Here is a 20915-nt window from a genome sequence, read left to right as displayed (position 1 = left end):
AATAAATTCAAGGTGGAACCCATCTGCTTCAAACCCGTTATAATCCAACCCAAACATCACAGCCACTACACCAACTCAAGGCAGCCCACCTGACAGCCATGAGAACGTAGTGTGAGTGAGCACAATGTGGCTGAATGCTGCTGATGCGTGCTGCAAAGCTGACAATAGGGAAACTAATGAGGGAAAATAGGAAATAACAAGGGAAAATATTACTGTAAAGTAAGGAGACGCAGCAGAGCTTATATATATATACATACACACACACACACACACACACACATATATATACACACACACACATATATATATATATATATATATATATATATATATATATATATATATATATTCATATATGTCAGGGATCACGGTCCTTCCGTAGCATTCCCAAGAAAGGAAGAAGAGGCAAGACGAAGGAAGAAATCTTGAAACTGGAGAAAATCAGAGACAGGAGGGGATCGTAAATACCAGAGAGAGAGAGAGAGAGAGAGAGAGAGAGAGAGAGAGAGAGAGAGAGAGAGAGAGAGAGAGGGGGGAGGGGGTTGAAAGAAAAATAGGTGGACATACATAGATAAGCTTCACACTATCTCTCAAGCATATAATGGGTGTCCGTCACTTTCGTGTTTTCTCTCTCTCTCTGCAGTTACATCAGGCCTCAGTGTCTGCATCTGGACTGTGGCTGAGCCATGGCCAATGCCTTTACTGAAGAAGGAAAGAGAAGTAGAAAAGTCTCGAGTTACAAAAGCCTCATGAATACTGATGTCTTTTCAAGACGCATTTTCTTAAGACTGCGTTTCAGCACTCGGGACTTGAGCCCACGGTTGTAATTTGGAGCCAGGAGTCTCCAGCCATTAAGCGAACTCTCTGTCATCCAACGCAGGTGCAACTCCCACCAACACATGAGAGAACGTCGAAGTGCTTGAAAAAGTGGCGTGAAAAAAACAATTCGGTCAGAATTGCCAGCAGGAAAACATTCCTAAGCTAAGCATGAATGACCTCTGAGTGAGCTTAATGGCCAGTAATTAGAGAAGCAGATTTGAATCAACAAAGACATACACATGAGGAAAACTGCACACACACCCACACACACACACGAGAAGGAAAGAAAGATATTTCATACATGTCTTTCGGGGAAAGCACTGTCATTACACAGACACAATCCTAAGAACTAGAGAAATGATAAGCTTTGTAGACCTGAATATAATGATTCAGTTTCCACGAATCGAATCGAATATTCAGCCATACTGGGTGGGATCCAATGACAGCAACCCTTGGGGTATTCAACACCTTACTTCACAAACAAGAGAAATCAAGTACAGTAAATCGTCTCGTTTGGACTGCAATCTAGAATCAAAATCTTTGCATTGCTGATATATACTGTACCTGGCAGCCTAAACCTCCATAATCTTTAGCTTTGTAATCCCTTATAAGCGATCCAGCTGAAGTATTCTTTTTTGTCCGTTTTCTTTCAGTAATCATGTTTGCACTCAGGAGAACGAAAGGACATGGCGATGACCAGTTTTCCAACGGCTATGAGGACAGAATAGGACTATAGTTGTTAAAATGCTTCCCTTTAAATGGTTTTTAAGTTTTCTGATATCTTGTGCAGAAAGCCAGAATATGTTATTATCTGTACATTGTTTGAATTCATTAGATATCTTGTTCGGAAGCCAAAAAAAATAATTATCTGTAAATGGTTTTAAGGTTTTTAGATATCTTGTACAGGGAGCCAAAATACATAATTCTATGTAAAGTGTTTTAGATTTTTAGATACATTCTACAAGAGGCCAAATAATATAATTCCGGGGAAATAGTTTTAAGTCTATTATAATCTCGTATCGGAACCCAATTTATATAATTCTATGTAAATAATCTGAAGCCTTTAAGTTATCTTTCTTTCATGCTAAAAAGCAGCGAATAATCCACAAGATTCTAGCGCTTTACAGAACTGCTCAAAACCAACCACTCAACCCACCATGACAGTCGCCCGTTCCCTCTGGAGCCAACAGGGACGTCTTGGCGTCCACAATTCAAAGTCACCCTGGCATGAGCGGGCGGTCATGGAGCAACACCCATACCGGAATGTGCAAGCTTGTCACCTGTCACGTCTCTGTCATCTGCGCCTGACCGCACACCTACGGGAGCCCTGGACTGAGGCTCGGGAGGGAGGAGGGTGAGGGAAGCCTCCTCCCTCCCTCAACTACCCTCCTCTGTAGGAGAGGAGAGGAGAGGAGCACTCGGAGAAGCTGGACAATGACCTTTCGTCGAGTGGAGAGATTCCTTGAGGAAACTAAGACTTGGTTGCATTCCGTTCCGACGTTGTTATCTACGACGATATCCAAATGGAACGGAAGTGCAATCTTAGGTTATCTGGAATACCATGTCGTCCAGAGGGTGTTGATATCAGGGTTCGAAGTGGAACGCCATCGCGTGGTATGCGAGGTCGGCGTATGCTGAACCCTGGTGCAGAGCGAAGAACGGTGAGGTTGGCCTCGACAGGAGAGAGTGACGCTGTGAGAATGGCCCTTGACGGAACGTACAGCTTCGCAAGCCTGGACCTGCTGGAGACGGATAGCCTCGCACGACGCAAAGGTTACAGAAATGGTCTCGAACCTTGTGATTCACAGCTCTCAAGAACGATTACCTTTATATCCGCAGGAGAGTCGTCCTTGAGCTGCTGAGCGCACGGTGGCAGTACAAGGTCACAAAAGCACAAACAACAGTGAGTGACCATTACGATACACCGACAATGGAAGTGTAATCAATGTATATAATGCATATATTTCCTATATATCTCCTGAGGCATCTGCACTGTAGATCACACTGTTCTTGATCCGGCAAATCCTTCCACAATGGATCATTATTTCAGTCTTATACTATCAATTATACGACTGCAGTAAACTTAACTCGTTGTACAATATTTGGTATATTCAGCAATGGATACATGACTTACATGACTACAAATAAGGATAACATCAAACAGAATGTAATTTGTTAACGAATTGGCTACTGATACGTGAAAAAACCTAATTGGAATCCATAAAGTCAGATCACTAGCAATTATCAGTCAGATGACCAAAAGTGGTTTATTGACGATTTTAGTGGTCAGTTACCAAGCGCATCTGCAGCCAACCAGAAGTGACCCAAGGCCTCTGGTGTTATATTGCGCAAACGCGTCCAGGTTGCCGAATACCGACACGCTAAACATGGGCGCAAAAATGATCCAATTTAGTTATATTTACATATTTCTGTACGAAAAACTCTTCTAATTGCAAATAACTGGTGATAAAACTGCACTTGATGGGGGAGACGAAGTTTTCCATATTCTGAAAATAAATGTATATTTCGAAACGTAAGAAAACAGCTGTCTTTGGATGCGTGATAAACGTGAAGTGTCTTTGAGAATTGTGCAAAATATACAGTGACTACACTCCCAAATCTGTGGATAATGAGATGCCACATGAGCAATGCTATAACACCGAAGGAACCGTAAACATGTAACGGACAGAGGACCGACATCACAAAAAAATATAACGAAATGTTCTCCTGCTATCAGGTAATGCTAGAGCGTGATGGAAGAACCCTCTAATCTTAGAATCACGGAAGCTTCAAAACGTTACCACACACACATCTGTCAATCATAAACGACGTATATCTGTCAGACACAGTTAAAAATATCACATCTGAAGCCGGCATGCAAAGGACTGAGAGTGGGGTCATAGGTAAGAGGCATCTGAAACACGATCGCTCTATAAATGTATAGAGGACGAGACACTTGGATGCCTTCCACCTCACCCTCTAATGCAAGGCCTGGCATCTGAGGGAGTAATTTGGCACGGTTGGTGCTATTGCATCCTTCACCAGCAAGCGGAACTTGATATGTGTAACGATACACATGCGTCGCTGACAGTTGCCATGACCATTCTATACCTTAGCTCTACAGTGTGGTGCTGAGGTAAGAACACAGGTCCACAAAAGTACATTGGACGAAATGTGTCTTCATACGGTACTCGTACGTGCTGTAAGACACCCCAAGTACAGTCCCTGGAAGTCGAGTGAACGATCAAGAAGGCCATCACATAAAACCATAACCAGAAATGTTGTCTCGGTGAAAATCTCAGCGCCAGTGTGGCTCACAGATACCAGTCTGGATGCACATCGAAGCAATGTTACACTACAGACTGAAGTTCAGCCCGAAGAACCCTTATAAATGACTAAGGTCACCACCATTAGAATTCATTGATTCCCGTTTCCAAAGCCGCATCATGCTCATTGAAGCTTCTCGTCAGGGGAATACCACTGGCTTCAATCTCCATTTGGTACTGACGAGAAAAAGGTCAAGGATAAACCGCAGTATCATTAAGGTGTTGTTGTCCTACCAGCGGCTCCTGTACTGCGCACTCCAGGCTCATACTGGAAGCACCTGCGCAAAAAGAGGATTACACACGAAAATGAGCTGAACCCGAAGCTAGCAAGACTCGATCTTTCAGCCTCAATTGCATAACAACGAGTGCTGAAAGAATGTACTTGATGATCATAAATCAGGACCCTGTGTTGGTACTGCTAGCTAACTAGTGCACTCTGGGCCGAAGGGATCGCTCGCTCGCTCCCTCCACTTGCCTCGACAGGTTGTATCCAGAGTTGTTGTGGTCTGCTGGGATGGATACTCCGGGACCAGATGGTCGTAAGTGCAACGTGATGTGACGCAGCATGCGTGATAGTATGTCTACCCCTGCCCGAATGGACGTTATCCCACGGTGTCGATGAAGATGTTGACTCTGGCGATGTTCCAGACCGTGACTGTCAGGTTCGCCACAAAATCCTCAACAAAAGATGGGCTATCGTCTCCGTGTTCTTCAGAGGGAAGGTCAAAAAAGAAAGAAGAGATACACAACACAACTTTCTGCCGCAGGCGGGAGCCCATGGTCACCACGCGATGAGGTCAAGAGTGCTTCTGGGCTTAGCTACCACGCCAGACGATGCCCCGAGGGCTTACAAGAACGTTCTTAGGAATAAGCTCCTCTCCAGACTCCTGTGTATCGAAGTATCCTAGACGATGATGCGGTGTTCATTCCTACAGCTGTACGAGATGGCTTAAACGGCTTCAGAAAAGCTATAGACGTACAAGAGCAGACCTTTGAGGGGGGGAAGAATGCAGAGCTGAGTCACCAGTGTACTAGTGATCTGGGCTAACTGTCGAGATGAAAAAATGGTCACGAGTTCAAAAGAGAAGAAGACGGTACAAGACAGGATAGAATCCTGAGGAACACGACTTGGACGAAAAAAAAAAGAAAAAAAGAGAGAGGTTGATCCAGACTCAATAACGAAAATGGACCGAGTACAATTCTTAGCCCTAACTTGGCTAAAATCCTTTTTACTCAACCGACGAGCATCAGTACACCTGCCTTCCCCCAAATGCTGAAGTGTAATAAACACAGAACAGAAAACGCGCCTCTAACAAACCACTCCCACTCTACATTTATCATCTGTTCCTCCACTTTACCTTCCCAGTTCAATCTACTCCCCCACTTTCCCCCCTCCTGCTAAGAAACCCAAATAAAAGAAACGCCACAATGTCAAAAATTTTCGTATCTTGGGCGACGATAAGGGACTATGGAGAGTCTGTCACAGAAGATGAACAAACATGAGTAACATGAAGGTTATCACTACAGGAACTCTTCTAAAAAAAAAAAAAAAAAAAAAAAAAAAAACCTATTATCTGATAAGACTAAGAGATTCAAGATCCTTAAAGAAATAAGAGTTAAGGAGAAATTCAAAGCCTTTTCAGATTACCAATCAAAGCGCTAAGACAGCAGTTAGAAAGATTAGAAGTCCTCTTCCTTTGAGATGGACTGTAACAATGCTTGTTTCTAAGATACTCTCATAGCTCCAAGGCACGAACAAAGAGACGAGCAAGCACAGGGGCAACATTCACCAGCCGCGGTTACGAGAGCGTGAGGAGGGGCCTGATTGCCTGCGTGTTACACAAACATCCCAAGGAGAGACTGGTGTTACCTGGAGGCATGCAGGGCGGCGCTCACGCTTGGCCGCTTGGCTGAGAAACCCTGGGCTTGGGAAGCATCCTGGTGCAGCAGGGGCGTGCTCTTGGCCGGCACCAGCGAGGAGGAGGAGGAGGAGGCGCCCCCCGGGCTGACTAGGGACTCGGCGAAGGAGGTGAGGCTCTCCGCCGACGGGTACCGTGGCAAGGGTGACCGCCGAGACGACCTGGCACCGGTGTTTCTCGGGAAGCTCAACTCCACCGTCCCTTGCGACGCCCTGGACCCACTCAGGGAAGGCGAGGGGCTCGTGCCCTCAGGCGCCGCAGCACTAGCCTCACTGGCGGACTCCGGAGTGCCACTTGAGGCGCTGCTGCCCTGCGGCTGCCACGAGCACCGGCGCTCACGGCTACTTTCACCACTGTGGACAGAATTACATAAAGTTAATCACTGAGGACACGATCAGCCACATCACTGATGACACACACAGCAGACGACACACAGTCAAGACACTAGCGTGACACACACAACAGCAGACAACACACAATCAAGACACTAGCATGACACACACAGCAGACAACACACAATCAAGACACTAGCATGACACACACAGCAGACAACACACAATCAAGACACTAGCGTGATAAAGACAGCAGCAGACAACACACGCTCAAGACACTGGCGTGACACAGACAGCAGACACCACGTACTCAAGACACTAGCGTGACACACACAGCACCAGCCAACACACACTCAAGACACTGGCGTGCCACACACAGCAGACACCACGCACTCAAGACACTTGCGTAAGATTGTAATAAGAGACAACACACAGTCTGTGTACATCAGTGACGAATGACACAAATAGCACATATGACACACACCTGCTTAGATACAATAACAATGATGAAATGTGTTAACTTACAACACAGCTCCTGAGCATCAAAGATATACAGTACAGATGAGTGATATACGAAACGTCTATATATATATATATATATATATATATATATATATATATATATATATATATATATATATATATATATATATATATATATATATCCTACTTATAATTACGCCAGGATCAATAGCAATGAAGAAGTCCTGGTGTGACCAAGGACCTTCTAAGGCTTACTGAAGCCCAATGTTGCATCACCTCTTGTAGCAGGGAAATGTAGTCTTCACACCCCCTCTCGAATTCAGACACCTGTTTCTCGAGTATCTTTCTCGAGTCTGCCACCTTACCTTAAGTAATTCAACAGAAAGTAAGAGCTGTAGAGGTGTGTGTGTGTGTGTGTGTGTGTGTGTGTGTGTGTGTGTGTGTGTGTGTGTGTGTGTCACCTGGATCACTCAGCGCCACCCAGGCTGTCGTCCAACCTGACTGAGGGCACTGTAAGATTATCAAACCTTCGCCTGCGTCACACAGTGGTTCGCTTACACCTGCCTCCGTCACACAACGGTTCGCTTACCCTCGCCTCCGTCACACAACGGTTCGCTTACCCTTGCCTCCGTCTCACAAAGGTTCGCTTACACATGCCCCCGTCACAAAGCGATCCGCTTATCCTCGCCCCGTCACAAAACCGTTCGCTTACCCTCGCCTCCGTCTCACAAAAGTTCGCTTACACTTGCCCCCGTCATATAGCGATACGCGTATCCTCGCCCTGTCACAGAACGGTTCGCTTACCCTCGCCCCGTCACACAGCGGTTCGCTTAACTTCGCCCCCGCCATGGAATCATCCGCTTACCCTTGCCACACACAGGTCGAATCCAGTTAACGCCATAACCATTGGGAGAGTCTACACTAAGCGAAGCCCATTTAAGATTATCGAATTAGACAGCAAATAGTTTGCCACACGTCAACCGTCTACCGTATGATGTTAGCACCACACCCTTCCATTCCCTCACCTCGAAACAAATTCTTTGAGGGAATTGAGAGCATACGAAAGGGATATGAACTGAAGAAATCAAAGTCCTGTCACTTCTATACCCACAGGTGGGGCGAAACGATGAACATTATAGATAAGAAATGTCCCTGGGCGAACCAGGGCAATTTAAAAGGTAAGATAATAGTTCTATATAATTATCCCGAAGACGGAGGAGGAGGAATGATGGAGGGAGGGAAGGAGCGGGTCGGGTTATGCGCTTCCCCTCAGGCAAGCGGTAAGGAGGAGGGAGTTATGCAGTCCCCTCTGGTTGGTGGTGGGGAGGAAGAGGAGGGAGGGAGGTGGTGTGGTAAGGCCAAGCGAACCCTTCGGGGAAGGCCCGGCGATCCTCAGTGTGATAGCCCGTGTCCCAGCTGTCTCGACTCGTCCGTCATCACACTGGGGCCTGACAATAACCCCAACAGCAAAGGACGGAATCTGATATTCTTACTTCGTCCCGGCGTCGACAAAAGAGCTTCCACACACGTATGATTCTATTCTGTGGCTCGTCAAATAGTAGTATCCCCATATCTGCCAGTATCTCAGTAGAGTCAAAACTCGTCAGATAACAAGACAGTGAGTCAATTAAACCTCTCTCTCAAAGGCTTCGACACTTTCTCCCTATGTCTGTCCTTCTCTCTCCTGGATGTGAAGTTATCCACACACTCGACGCACCTCCCACACGCACTTAAATATATCAATAGCTATCACCTTGACTGAACGCCCTCAATCAAGTCTAAGGTAACCAAACAACACGGAAAATACTTTTTGCCCCGTTCTCTATGAAAAGCTTAAAAAAAAAAACTAAATCACCACAACGGTTGGTATTGGACTGACCCCTAACTTAAGCAAAAAAAAAAAAAAAAAAAAAAAAAGAGGATCTATTCATGAACATGATACGAAATAATCATAATTGTGGCTCAGACATCATAAGATGCAGTCCTCTATATAGCGCCTTTAAAGAAACTACTACATCTTTATATAAGAACTTGACATAGCGAGCAGTAAATGACAGTTACTTAAAAAAAAAGAAGAAAAAGACACTGCATATGCAACGCCCTGCAGACAGCATCCTCCTTATCAGGGGGAGCAACACTAACTGCAGCCTGTAAGTGCGGGGGACGCTATTCAAATAGCCACAATAAGGAAGGGATGGCTAGCATCACGCGCAGATAAGCACAGGTGGTAATGATGCTCTCGGCACAAGAAATAGATTTTGGCTGTAGTCCATACCTTCCAATTACGTACGTGTACACTGCAGACATGAACTAGAGCCAACCAATTCACTCCAAGTGGCAAGAACATCACTTGGAGCTGGTGTATTCCTACTTTGATCATTTGGATCAACGAGAGGGCAATCCTTACGTAAATGAATAACAGAGATTTTCTTTTTTTTTCAAAGACACAGGGGTATGGCGAATCTTCGAAACCTAAGGTACCGAAGAAGGCGAATCCTAAGAACAGTCTTTCGGTATGCAAGGAATCTTGGGAAACACATGCAAGAGTTGAAGCACTCGGACATAACAGGGTTCAACACCCTCCTTATACATACATCAGCCAAACATGGGACATTTTCCCAAAAAATAAGACACAATAAAAAGGAAAAAACTGGTTCTGGTAAATGCTCACCCAAACAGGCCTGCTCTGAGGAGAAGCCGACATCCCCAAAGGCTTTGAGAACCTGTGGAAATCAGCGACGGCCCGGTTTTAATTACGTCGCACCTGCCACTGTCAGGTCTTAATTATATCGCACATGCCACTTTCAGAGCTTAACTGTGTCGTATCGGCCACTGCCACGTCTTAATTATGTCGCACCTGCCACTCTCAGGGCTTGACAGTGTCGCATCTGCCACTACCAGGTCTTATGACGCATTGCCACTAACAGGTCTTAATCATGTCGCATGAGCCACTACCAGGTCTTAATCATGTCGCACCTGCCACTTACAGGGCTTGGCAGTGTCGCATCTGCCACTACCAGGTCTTAAGCATGTCGCACCAGCTACTTTCAGGGTTTGGCAGTGTCGCATCTGCCACTACCAGGACTTAATCATGTCGCACGAGCCACTACCAGGTCTTAATCATGTCGCACGAGCCACTACCAGGTCTTAATCATGTCGCACCAGCCACTTTCAGGGCTTGACAGTGTCGCATCTGCCATTACCAGGTCTTAATCATGTCGCACCAGCTACTTTCAAGGCTTGACTGTGTAGCATCTGCCGCTAGCAGGAATTACCCTCGTCTCTCTTGTCACTGACTGGTCTACACTATGCCACACTTCCCACTAATAAGCCACTACCAGGCCTTAAATCTGCCACTACTAGGTCTTATCTATGCCACGATTGCCACTGGAGGGCTAACGTTCTCTGTACCACACATACCACTGCAAGGCCTTAGCTATGACACACCTGCCACTGCCAAGTTTTAAGCATAACATACCTGCCACCACCAGCAGGTCTTATCTATGCCACGTTTGCCACTGTCGCATCTAATCTATACCGCACCTACCGACCTCCCCCCACTCAAAATATCAAAATATAATCCAAAAACGTAAAAAGGGGAAAAAAATCCTCTAAAACTTTATCTTTTAAAGAAGTGGATCAAGTTTGGCACTGTCATCCCTCCTGATGGCGAGTGCAGACAGACACATACCAAACGCTGTTCATCTCATACTCTTGAATATGTTGTTATGTATACGCACTATATTTCCAAGTGTAATCTCGCCTCAGTCCAAATTTCTGACGCGAATTATGAATCTTGACAAAAGAACTTCACTTCCCGCTCCCAAATCTGACAGATATGAAACGTCATCTGTTTTACAATGAGCCATAAAACTATTCTCCGCTAGAAAGAAGAAACACAGACTATATTTTTTTTTCATGCCATTACTTTGAACATTTTCTAAAAGATTGGTGTTTTCTAAAGGATTGGTGTTTTCTAAAGGATCGGTGTTTTCTAAAGAATCGGTGTTTTCTAAGGTATCGGTGTTTTCTAAAGGATCGGTGTTTTCTACTGACTCTATTTTTTTCTTTGACAGATTGGTGTTACCTAAAGCATCGGCGCTTTTTTTAAAGGACCCGTGTTTTCTAAAGCATCAGCGTTTTTAAAGGATCGACGTTTTTCTTTTTTTTTTCTTAAAGGACCAGTGCTTTCTATAGGCTTTTTCTTCACTGGTGTTACCTAAAGCATCTGAGGTTTTTCTTTTTTTAAAGGACCGATGTTTTCCAAGGCACACATTCTCTATCTGCCGTCAGAGGTTAAGCTTTTGGTCCGTGACTCACTGGGGACAGACGTGAGGACGTGCAAGTAGCATTGCCAACTCATGCCACTATTGTTACAACACTGTTACGGTCTAAGTCTGACACGATTTCATAGTTGCTGTGCCCGCTCAAGGTGGCGTGTGTGTCTGTGTGTGTATAAATATATATATATATATATATATATATATATATATATATATATATATATATATATATATATATATATATATATATATATATGTATATATTGGAAAGGATTACAGTTTTGCGCGTGATCAAGATATTCCTTTGAGTCCACGGGGAAAATGAAACACGAAAAGTTCCCAAGTGCACTTTCGTGATGATGTGATTATTACACGAAAGTGCACTTTGGAACTTTTCGTGTTTCCTTTTCCCCGTGGACTCAAAGGAATATATATATATATATATATATATATATATATATATATATATATATATATATATATATATATATATATATATATATATATATATATATATATGTGTGTGTGTGTGTGTGTGTGTGTGTGTGTAGGAATCCTGATTAAAGAAAAGGCTAAGAGAGAGTCAGATATTTTCTTGTCTATTTTCGTAGTGTATCGGTTTGTTTCTATTTACTAACGTAACGCTCGAGGTATTCCCTCAACCTCCCATCTCACTCATTACTATCTGAACGATACATTGTCGGTCTCAATTAATGAACGATGACAATTCTACCTAGTGCACGATGTATTGTGAACATGTCTAATGTGTAAACCGTTCTAGATCTGGTTTACTTTACGTTATCTGATCGTACTTGAGGAAGAAGTTTACATTTCTGCTAAGATGCATCTGGTTTCTCAGAATAATTTGGAACTATATGATTTTATCTTAAAGAATGACGTTTTTAAGGCATCTCCAGCGCCTCTACGGGAAACAGCAGTCGGGCCCACAGCCAATCCCTGCTGTACATCCTCCCCTAGGGGCTGGTCGATAAATGGATACCTGGCCTAAGCTGGGGTGTGTGAGTGTGTGTATACACATAGGAGTAAAGACATGGTCCATACATACAAGGTTAAGAGATGGGGCGACAGGAGTATAAAACTCTCTCCTCGTAACACATTTAGTAATTTAACACACACACACACACACACACACACACACACACACACACACACACACACACACGTGCGTGCGTGCGCACAATGAACGGAATGAATATGAGCAAAATGGTCTCGTCGGAAGATCATTAAAACGAGTCTCTCTCTCTCTCTCTCTCTCTCTCTCTCTCTCTCTCTCTCTCTCTCTCTCTCTCTCTCTCTCTCTCTCTACGACGACTCTATCCTGGGCACATGACGTAAGCCACCCGGCTGTGGGGCTGAGGCCAGGGTCGGCCGAGGTTTTCAATGTAAACAGAACAACTTTTTCCCCCGTGTTGATCGTGTTCTATTTTTTCCCCCTTGCTCCATTAGTGCCTGTTGATACAAGCCAAAACTCCCTGAGATTCATGATTATTTTCTTATTTTTTCTTCCACCGTTTACGTCTGAGGGGTCAAGTCAACGGGCGTTAAAATTAACAGGTGGCAGACGCAGGAGCTGGTGACCGAGTCTGGCATAAGGTGTGAAGGGAGAGCGTTGAAAGTCAGTGTTATGAAAAGTAAGGTGATAAGGTTTAGCTCCTGAGGGGCGAGGTTGGCTGGCTGGTTGGTTTGAGAGCGAATCTGTGTGGGGAGGAAGGGGAGGGAGGAGCTGGAAGGATTTAGATACCTAGGAGTGGGTGTAGCAGCATAGGGGACTATGGGAACTGAAGAGACATCACAGTACGTTGACGAGTTCAGTCAGATAAGCACAAGTAGAAACAATTCCCTTCGCACTACATGGAGGACGCACACGTCTTAGGTGCACTGAAGAATGTGTGGAAGAAGAGGGCACTGTCTGTGAGGGCAATGACGGGTATGCTCGATGGCATACGAGTCCCGACGGTGTTGTATGGGCGCGAATCATGGGCCATGAACGCAAAAGAGCGGAGGAAGGTGGACATGCTGGAAAGGAAATGCCTGAGGACAAATATATGATGTGAGACGGATGGCTGATTCATGTAAGGAATGACAGTGTGAGATGCGTGGTAGCTAGCGGAGGATGACAGACAGAGACAGAGGATCAGGTGTGTTGAAATGGTATGAAAATATGGGAGGATGAGCGAAGAGAGACTAGGAGGATATATGTATCAGACATGGAGGGACCAACAGGGTGGGAGAGACAGAAGAGATGGAGTGAGAGAGAAAGGCTTCCAAGTTACCGGAGCCGAAGAAATATTTCAGGAGGAGGAGAGGCATGCGTGGGATTAAGCGAAATGGAGCGATTCGTTATTTAGAAGGAGCAAGTGCTGAACCTAGACCCACCCATGCAGTGGTCAGGAGTAACCGGGGAAGGGTCTGTGTGGCTTGACTGTGGGAGGAGGGCAGCACTCTGGTTTCTGTACATTATACACACCACCTTGAGAGTGGGCGTGAGCAAACGATGCCATCCTTCGCCAGTTCCTGGCGCTACCTCGCTAACTGCTACCTTCACTTCTCGTTGCGTTTACTCAAGCTAGATGAGCGTTAATGAGCCAACAGCCTACGTAACACACAGAGGTCAGAGAAACTGTTAATGTGGACAAGCACATAAGCATGGATGCTCACGTTTCGCCTCAGCAAACTGCACATGGCCTGAGTATGAGTATGACTGACCTGAGTGTGTGTGTGTGTGTGTGTGTGTGTGTGTGTGTGTGTGTGTGTGTGTGTGTGTGTCTTAAGTCTATCTTCACGCAACGGGAGTTGATGATAATAAGTCGGTAGATGATGTGTGCCAGCGTGAGTGTAGGATGAAGGCGTCAGTCAAGGCTGCTACTGATGAGCTGACTCGACCACACTGCACCACGACCGAGCACCGCACCTCCCCCTCAAACTCACCACGTCCGCCGCAGATGTACTCACAACACGACCCTTATCAACCAGCCCTATGTAACCACGGTATAAGTCACGGTCAGGGAACATCATACGTCAGAGAAGCCAATATAATCAACGAACATATAATATCTTAAAAGTACCCACTTGACATTCTTCCCCATTAAGATACACTCGAAATTGGTAATCACACGACCATTTTCGAATTTATCGCTTCTGGATTCTTGAATGCAATGATCAACGTCAGGCCCGATGGAGGCATAAAAAAAGGAAAAAAAAAAGACTTTTCTTTAAATAACATGGGGGCCTTCGTCTTGAAAGAAGACTGACTGTAGGAGTTTGGCAAAACACGAAAATGTTTTATAGTATGTTTGTGGAATGGGGAAAAATATACAGATTTGGCCAGTCCTTGAGTTCCTTAAGTTTACACAACCTCTGAGGGACGTTGTGGCCTGTTGAGTGCTGTGTGTGTGTGTGTGTGTGTGTGTGTGTGTGTGTGTGTGTGTGTGTGTGTGTGTGTGTGGTGGTCTATAAGGTGCTGTAAGTGTGGTGGCCTATCGAGCGCAGCGTGTGGGACATGGCGGCCTGTTGGGTGCTGTCTGAGATGGAAAATGATGGCCTGTGTGGAATGTGGTGGCCTGTTGAGCGCTGCGTGTTGGACATGGTGGCCCGTCGGGCACTGTGTGTGGGACATGGTGGCCCGTCGGGTGCTGCGTGTGGGACATGGCGGTCCGTCGGGCGCTGCGTGTTGGACATGGTGGCCCAATGAGCGCTGCGTGTGTGACGTGGTGGCCCGGTCGTGTGCTTTGTGTGGGACGTGGTGGTCTGTTGGGCGCTGCGTGTGGGTCAATGTGGTCTTCTGGGTGCTGCTTGGTTAGCAACCGCAGATCTAATTACCAAATAACCGAGTGACAGAACCAGACACCATTACTCCAATATGGTCGTGATGAGTTACGTCATGGTTACGAGAGTCCTGAAAATATTGTCGGAAAAAAGTACTCTTAATTTAAACAGAGTCAACAGAGACAACAGTAGATAGACCTCACTACATTCCAGCAACAGAGGACAGTACCTGGACCTCACTACCCTCCAGCAACAGACAACAGTACCTGGACTTCACTACCCTCCAGCAACAGACAACAGTATATGGACTTCACAACCCTCCAGCAACAGACAACAGTACCTGGACTTCACTACCCTCCAGCAACAGACAACAGTACCTGGACTTCACTACCCTCCAGCAACAGACAACAGTACCTGGACCTCACTACCCTCCAGCAACAGACAACAGTACCTGGACCTCACTACCCTCCAGCAACAGACAACAGTACCTGGACTTCACTACCCTCCAGCAACAGACAACAGTACCTGGACCTCACTACCCTCCAGCAACAGTACCCGGACAACGGTACTCTGGCCACCTACAACAGACAACAGTACCTCGGGACACTGGCCACTACCTGCTGGGGGGTTGGCGGGGTGAGGAGCGGGTGGCGCCTCATCACCTGACCTGGCCCCCGGCGGTGCACCACCACAACAGGGGTAACCCCAGTTCCTGTCATTACTTTTAATCCCCCAGGATGAGCCTTTTCCCAGGCCTCCTTACCACCACCATCACTACACCCAGATTACAACACCCTCACACTAGCACACCCCACACACTTCCTCCCCTACCCTCCACACCCACACTTCATCCCCCACCCTCCACACCCACACTTCATCCCCCACCCTCCACACCCACACTTCATCCCCACCCTCCAAACCCGCACTTCATCCCCACCCTCCACACCCACACTTCATCCCCACCCTCCACACCCCACACTTCATCCCCACCCTCCACATCCACACTTCATCCCCACCCTCCACACCCACACTTCATCCCCACCCTCCACATCCACACTTCATCCCCACCCTCCACATCCACACTTCATCCCCACCCTCCACATCCACACTTCATCCCCACCCTCCACACCCACACTTCATCCCCACCCTCCTCCACACTCGCACTTCATCCCTATCTACACTTCATCCCCACCCTCACACCACCACACCCACACTTCACTCCCACCCTCAAAAGCGGTCTTCATTCACCGATTTCAACCTCACTTCCTTCGCCTCGTCTTCTTCCACGGGTCAACAAACGTTTCCATCCTTAGTATATAAGTGGAAATACTTTCCCATTAATGGGTCTTCAGGAGGACATATTTTCCCACTTTAGCTTTTTAAGCGGGTCTATTTTCCCCCATCATAGATTTTCAAGCGGATACATTTTCCCATGATAGGATTTTAAGCGTAAGCATTCCTCCAGTATAGCTTTTTCGGCGGATATATCTTCCCAAACCAGGTTTTTAAAAGCGAACACAGTTCCCCCAACGTAGGTTTTCAAGCGGACGTACATTCCCATCACACAGTGCTTGTGTATGATGTATGAGTGACTGGTGTATTGCAGCAACCGTTCCTCTGCTGTGAAGCCAAGATTACACACACACACTATCTACCCGACCTCCGTGTTACAAGTATATATGACATAAGAACGTATTAAAAAATTCCCACCTCATGCTTAACTCACGTATCTAAAACACACCAGACCAAACGCAGTGTTTTCTCTTTCGCTCCCTCTGAAGTCTAGTGTTTCAGTGATGCATATTCCGTCTTATTGAGTCACCGTATTGTCTAGCGGTCTAGCAGCTGGGCGTGTATGTGATGACAATTTGCGTACAATGGGGAGAGTGTTTTACACTCGTGTTGTCCCGTCTCTTAACCATGTGGATGTACCAAGTCTATATTCATAGACACACCCTATCAAGACTACGAGCTTATTTTCTCACATTGTAGAATGGTAATTGAGAGTATTGTATACGACGCACCAATTGGAATAAGAGATCATACAATGCTTGAGTCTCACTTTATAGGGAATGAGGATGTGAAATAAGATGGGACCAGACTCGCCCAGAAGACATAGTCGTGGACACCAGACAGACAAGTTAACAATTTCTATAATAACATAATCAAGTTAAATGGAGTACAGTAGCCAGGAACTATGGCATTGATGTGCAATGTTGTGTAAAATCTACAAGGAAGGAACATAGGTACACTTAGTCTTAAATACAGACGAAGAGTTAAGAGAGTGGAGGAAAAGGCTCAATATATGATGTCCAAATGCGGAGGAGCTTCGTGATGTGCTGAGACGAAGATGTAGGCTACACTCCAGCCAGCCAATATCTGTGAGGTATATGAGAGCAAGGAAGGAGTATGGAGGAATAAAAGAAAAAAGGAAACTTGGTCAGGAGCAGATTCTCCGTTAAAGAGCAGCTATTCAGGATAAGGGATATGAGAGGAACTGGAAGACAAGTGCAAGGAACTGGAAGACAAGTGCAAAAGTATATTTGGAGTAGAAGACACTATAGCCCTAACACCGGTGACACATAATGGGAAATAAGATATTTGGAAAAACAATGAAGTGTATAGAGAGGATATAAACAAAATGCTAAAAGGATTTTGACCCATACAAAGTTCATGGTACTCATGAAATTTCCCCATATGTGTCGAAGACGAGTGAAGATACATTCGACAAACCGCTTGATATATTCTTCGGGACATCCCAGGAGAATGGTAAGATTTGCTAAGGGAGTGGAAGAGACCAAACGACATACCTGTCTTTACGAAAGGAGACCGGGAGGATGTGCTGAAGACCAAACCAGTTTCCCTAACGAGTGTGGTCTGCACTATGCTAAAAAAAGATAATCAGAGAGCAAATTGGCGACTTCCTGCATGGGAGAAACTACCCAAGTGTGAAACAACACGGCTTCAAGGAAACCAGGTCATGTGTGACGAACCTCTTGGATTTCCATGAGAAAGTGAGCTCCATATTAGACAAGAGAGACGGCAAGGGTGGATCATCGTCAGTATCTGGGCTGCCAAAGAGCATTTGACACTACCACATAAGAGGCTGGATCTCCATGCAGGCATAAGGTAAAAGATTCCTTCGATGGTGGATGAATATCTTAGTGGAAGGGAACAACTGACCCATGCCAAAGGAGCCTTTTCCAAACGGTTGAAGGTCGCGAGTGGCGTGCTGCAGGGTACTCTACTGGGACTACTGGTCTTCTTGATCTATGTGAATGACTTACCAGAAGGATTAGACTCGTATTTGAGTATATCTGCAGATGATCCCAAGGTGACAGAGTAAGTAGATGAACAGCTGGGTTGGCTGTGGGCCGATAAGGGAAAAAAGCACATAGAACTAACAGAGTAAGTTTAGAGGAAGGCAATGAAGATGGGGCCAGAATCTGGAGACATGGGTTGTAGGAAATGGTCACATGCCTTAAATTTGTCGACCACAGAAGAAAAGAAGAGTCAAGGGTGATCTGATCACGATGTAGTTTCAAACCAGTCTGACGTCTAGAGTGATGCGTTCTTCGATAGATGCACATACAGAACATCCGGAGGCCGTGATGTGAAGTGAAACAAGAAACTTGTCAGAAAAGATGCAATGAAACACATTTATAACATAAGAGTAATTGAAACTGTGGATTTGGACAAAAAACAAAAGTTTAAAAAAGGGTGTGTAGGACTCCCTCCCTTGTACTGAACAAATAGATAATTACTAACAGGTGATTACACAAACCCCCAAGTTTACACTAGATGCCCGTTTATCAGCCAACCCCAGAGGGGTAGGATGAATAGCTCGGCTGGCCGTGGGCGAGCTACCCTCTCCGGTGCTCGGAACTAGGCACCGTAAGACTGGTGGATGGTTACGCTAACCACTGCACTGTGTGTGTGTGTGTGTGTGTGTGTGTGTGGACGCCGGACACTCACTGTGGCAGCAACAGGCTCCACTCAGCCACCAGGAAACACTTAGGGGGATATACGGCCCTGTTTGTGGCGAACAAACTAACGAGCGAGTAACGCTGCTGCGGCGTCTATGACTTCCGCTGCAACACTGGGTTGAACTGCCGCCAGGCCTCGAGGGACGGAGCCCTTCCACACGACTCCAAGATTGAGGAGTGAGGCGTCGCATACATGACACTCATTCCGTTCAAGTAGATGGCATTACTCCCCTGTCGATCTCCTGAACAGTTCGAGAATGTCGATGGTTTTTGTGTGATTCCCGAGAATTTCAACCTGACGACTGCAAAGGGGTGTCGCATGTTCTTCCTCCAAAGGAGCACGTAACTCCTCATTCTCACACTGTGGTGAAGTACGCCTGCGAGGGGGGAAAGGGGGGGGGGGAGTCCAGTCAAGTAACAGTTTCGTTGATCGCAGGTGAATGATGCATAAAATGAGTGGCTTTTCCGCGAGGTCCTGGTGATGTTGCATTTCGTCGATAGAGAGAGAGAGAGAGAGAGAGAGAGAGAGAGAGAGAGAGAGAGAGAGAGAGAGAGAGAGAGAGAGAGATCCCAGGCGAACATGGATGGCCTAGAGTGGAGTGGTCAGCTCCGACTCAGCGGCCACAGCCCGACATCACTTCCATTCCCTAAGACACATACCAAAGTTCGCCGCCGTTTCTTCCTCCCTCCCTCTATCTAGCACATCTCAAGCGCCTGTATTTACCTTGTACAACAACCTGACAGCATGACCTTCCCTGTAGCTGTAGTAATGCAAAGGTCAAAGCTCTACATCACGACCCGTTACCAAACATCATAACCCAAAAGGTAATAGACTAATACCATCTTTTTATTAAGTGACTAACATGGCCCCCCTCTTCTCCAAAAATGCCCCATTGGTCTTGAGTGAAAGGAAGACGCCAAAAAGGTATCTCACATGATCTCTTAATATCGACTAGTGTGTTTTCAAGTCTCCCAGACGCGACGCTGACCGTCAGCCAACAAGCAACATACCAAACCATCACCAAAGGCGGTAATAACGGGCGGCTGTCAGGGAACCAGTAGCAGCAGCAGCAGCAGCAGCAGTAGCAGGGTTGTGGGGTGAGGTGGTGAGGTGGAGTGTGTGTGTGGCAGCAGGCGGTACAGGCGGCCTCGGGGTGAGGTATGGGTATAGAGTATAGGATCTGCACTAGTAATACAGGTAGAGAGGATGGGGAGGTGTAGGTATGGGGTTACAACTGTGCGTGGGGCCTAAGGCTCCGGGAGGAGGTGGAGAGGGGGGGGGGGGGTGGTGAGAGGGAGGGAGCATTGACCACCACCTGGCCAACCTTCGCCAGGTAACCTTATTTACCTGGGCCGACCAACGCCGCCTGCCTGACACTCGCCATGTCACTCAATTCATTTGGTCACTTCGTTGCCACAGGCAAGTAAACAAACGAACGTATGTCTATCATTATCATTATTATAATAATAATCAATATTAGAATTATAACTATCATTATTATTTCTATTCTCATTATCACTATTATCATTTTATCATTATTAAAATTATTATCAACATTACCATCTTATTATCATTATCATTTCTTTATCATTACTGTAACGTCAGGTCCCATTCTTCACGTGCTCCGGCAGTACGAACCCAGCGCTACAATCAGTAACAGGGAAAAGACTGACTCTTTTGGAGTGAGAACATGGACGAGATTGAACTCCGATGATACAACCTCGCCGAAGGTGACTTTAAACTTGCGGTGTAACCACAAGAAGGCGGCGTCTGATAACACACACACACACACACACACACACACACACACACAGGACCTCTTTCTAGGAAAGATCCTTGTGTTACGCACATCCCTTTTCCTGAGGACCCTGCAATAAGATGCTGCGCCATTTCCAGTAGCATGGAAGTGGGGACTCCTTTGGAGTGAGAAGTTCTTTGACGAGACTGCACTCCCAGTGATACAGCCTGCATAAAGATGAC

General features: G+C 46.0%; 1 protein-coding gene across 3 annotated transcripts in view; it reads right to left on the bottom strand.

Annotated features, from left to right (window-relative positions):
* Positions 1 to 20915, bottom strand: part of LOC139765125 (uncharacterized) — a 1132594-nt gene that overhangs the window by 225298 nt on the left and 886381 nt on the right. For all 3 annotated transcript variants that reach the window (XM_071692317.1, XM_071692316.1, XM_071692314.1), the window contains one exon: positions 6016 to 6417. In XM_071692317.1, the coding sequence (XP_071548418.1) occupies positions 6016 to 6417 (402 nt within the window). The remainder of the gene's footprint in view (positions 1 to 6015; positions 6418 to 20915) is intronic.

This window comes from Panulirus ornatus, chromosome 52 (genome assembly GCF_036320965.1).
Source record: "Panulirus ornatus isolate Po-2019 chromosome 52, ASM3632096v1, whole genome shotgun sequence".
NCBI classification, from domain to species: Eukaryota; Metazoa; Arthropoda; class Malacostraca; order Decapoda; family Palinuridae; genus Panulirus; species Panulirus ornatus.
This window is presented reverse-complemented; position numbering and strand designations above follow the sequence as displayed.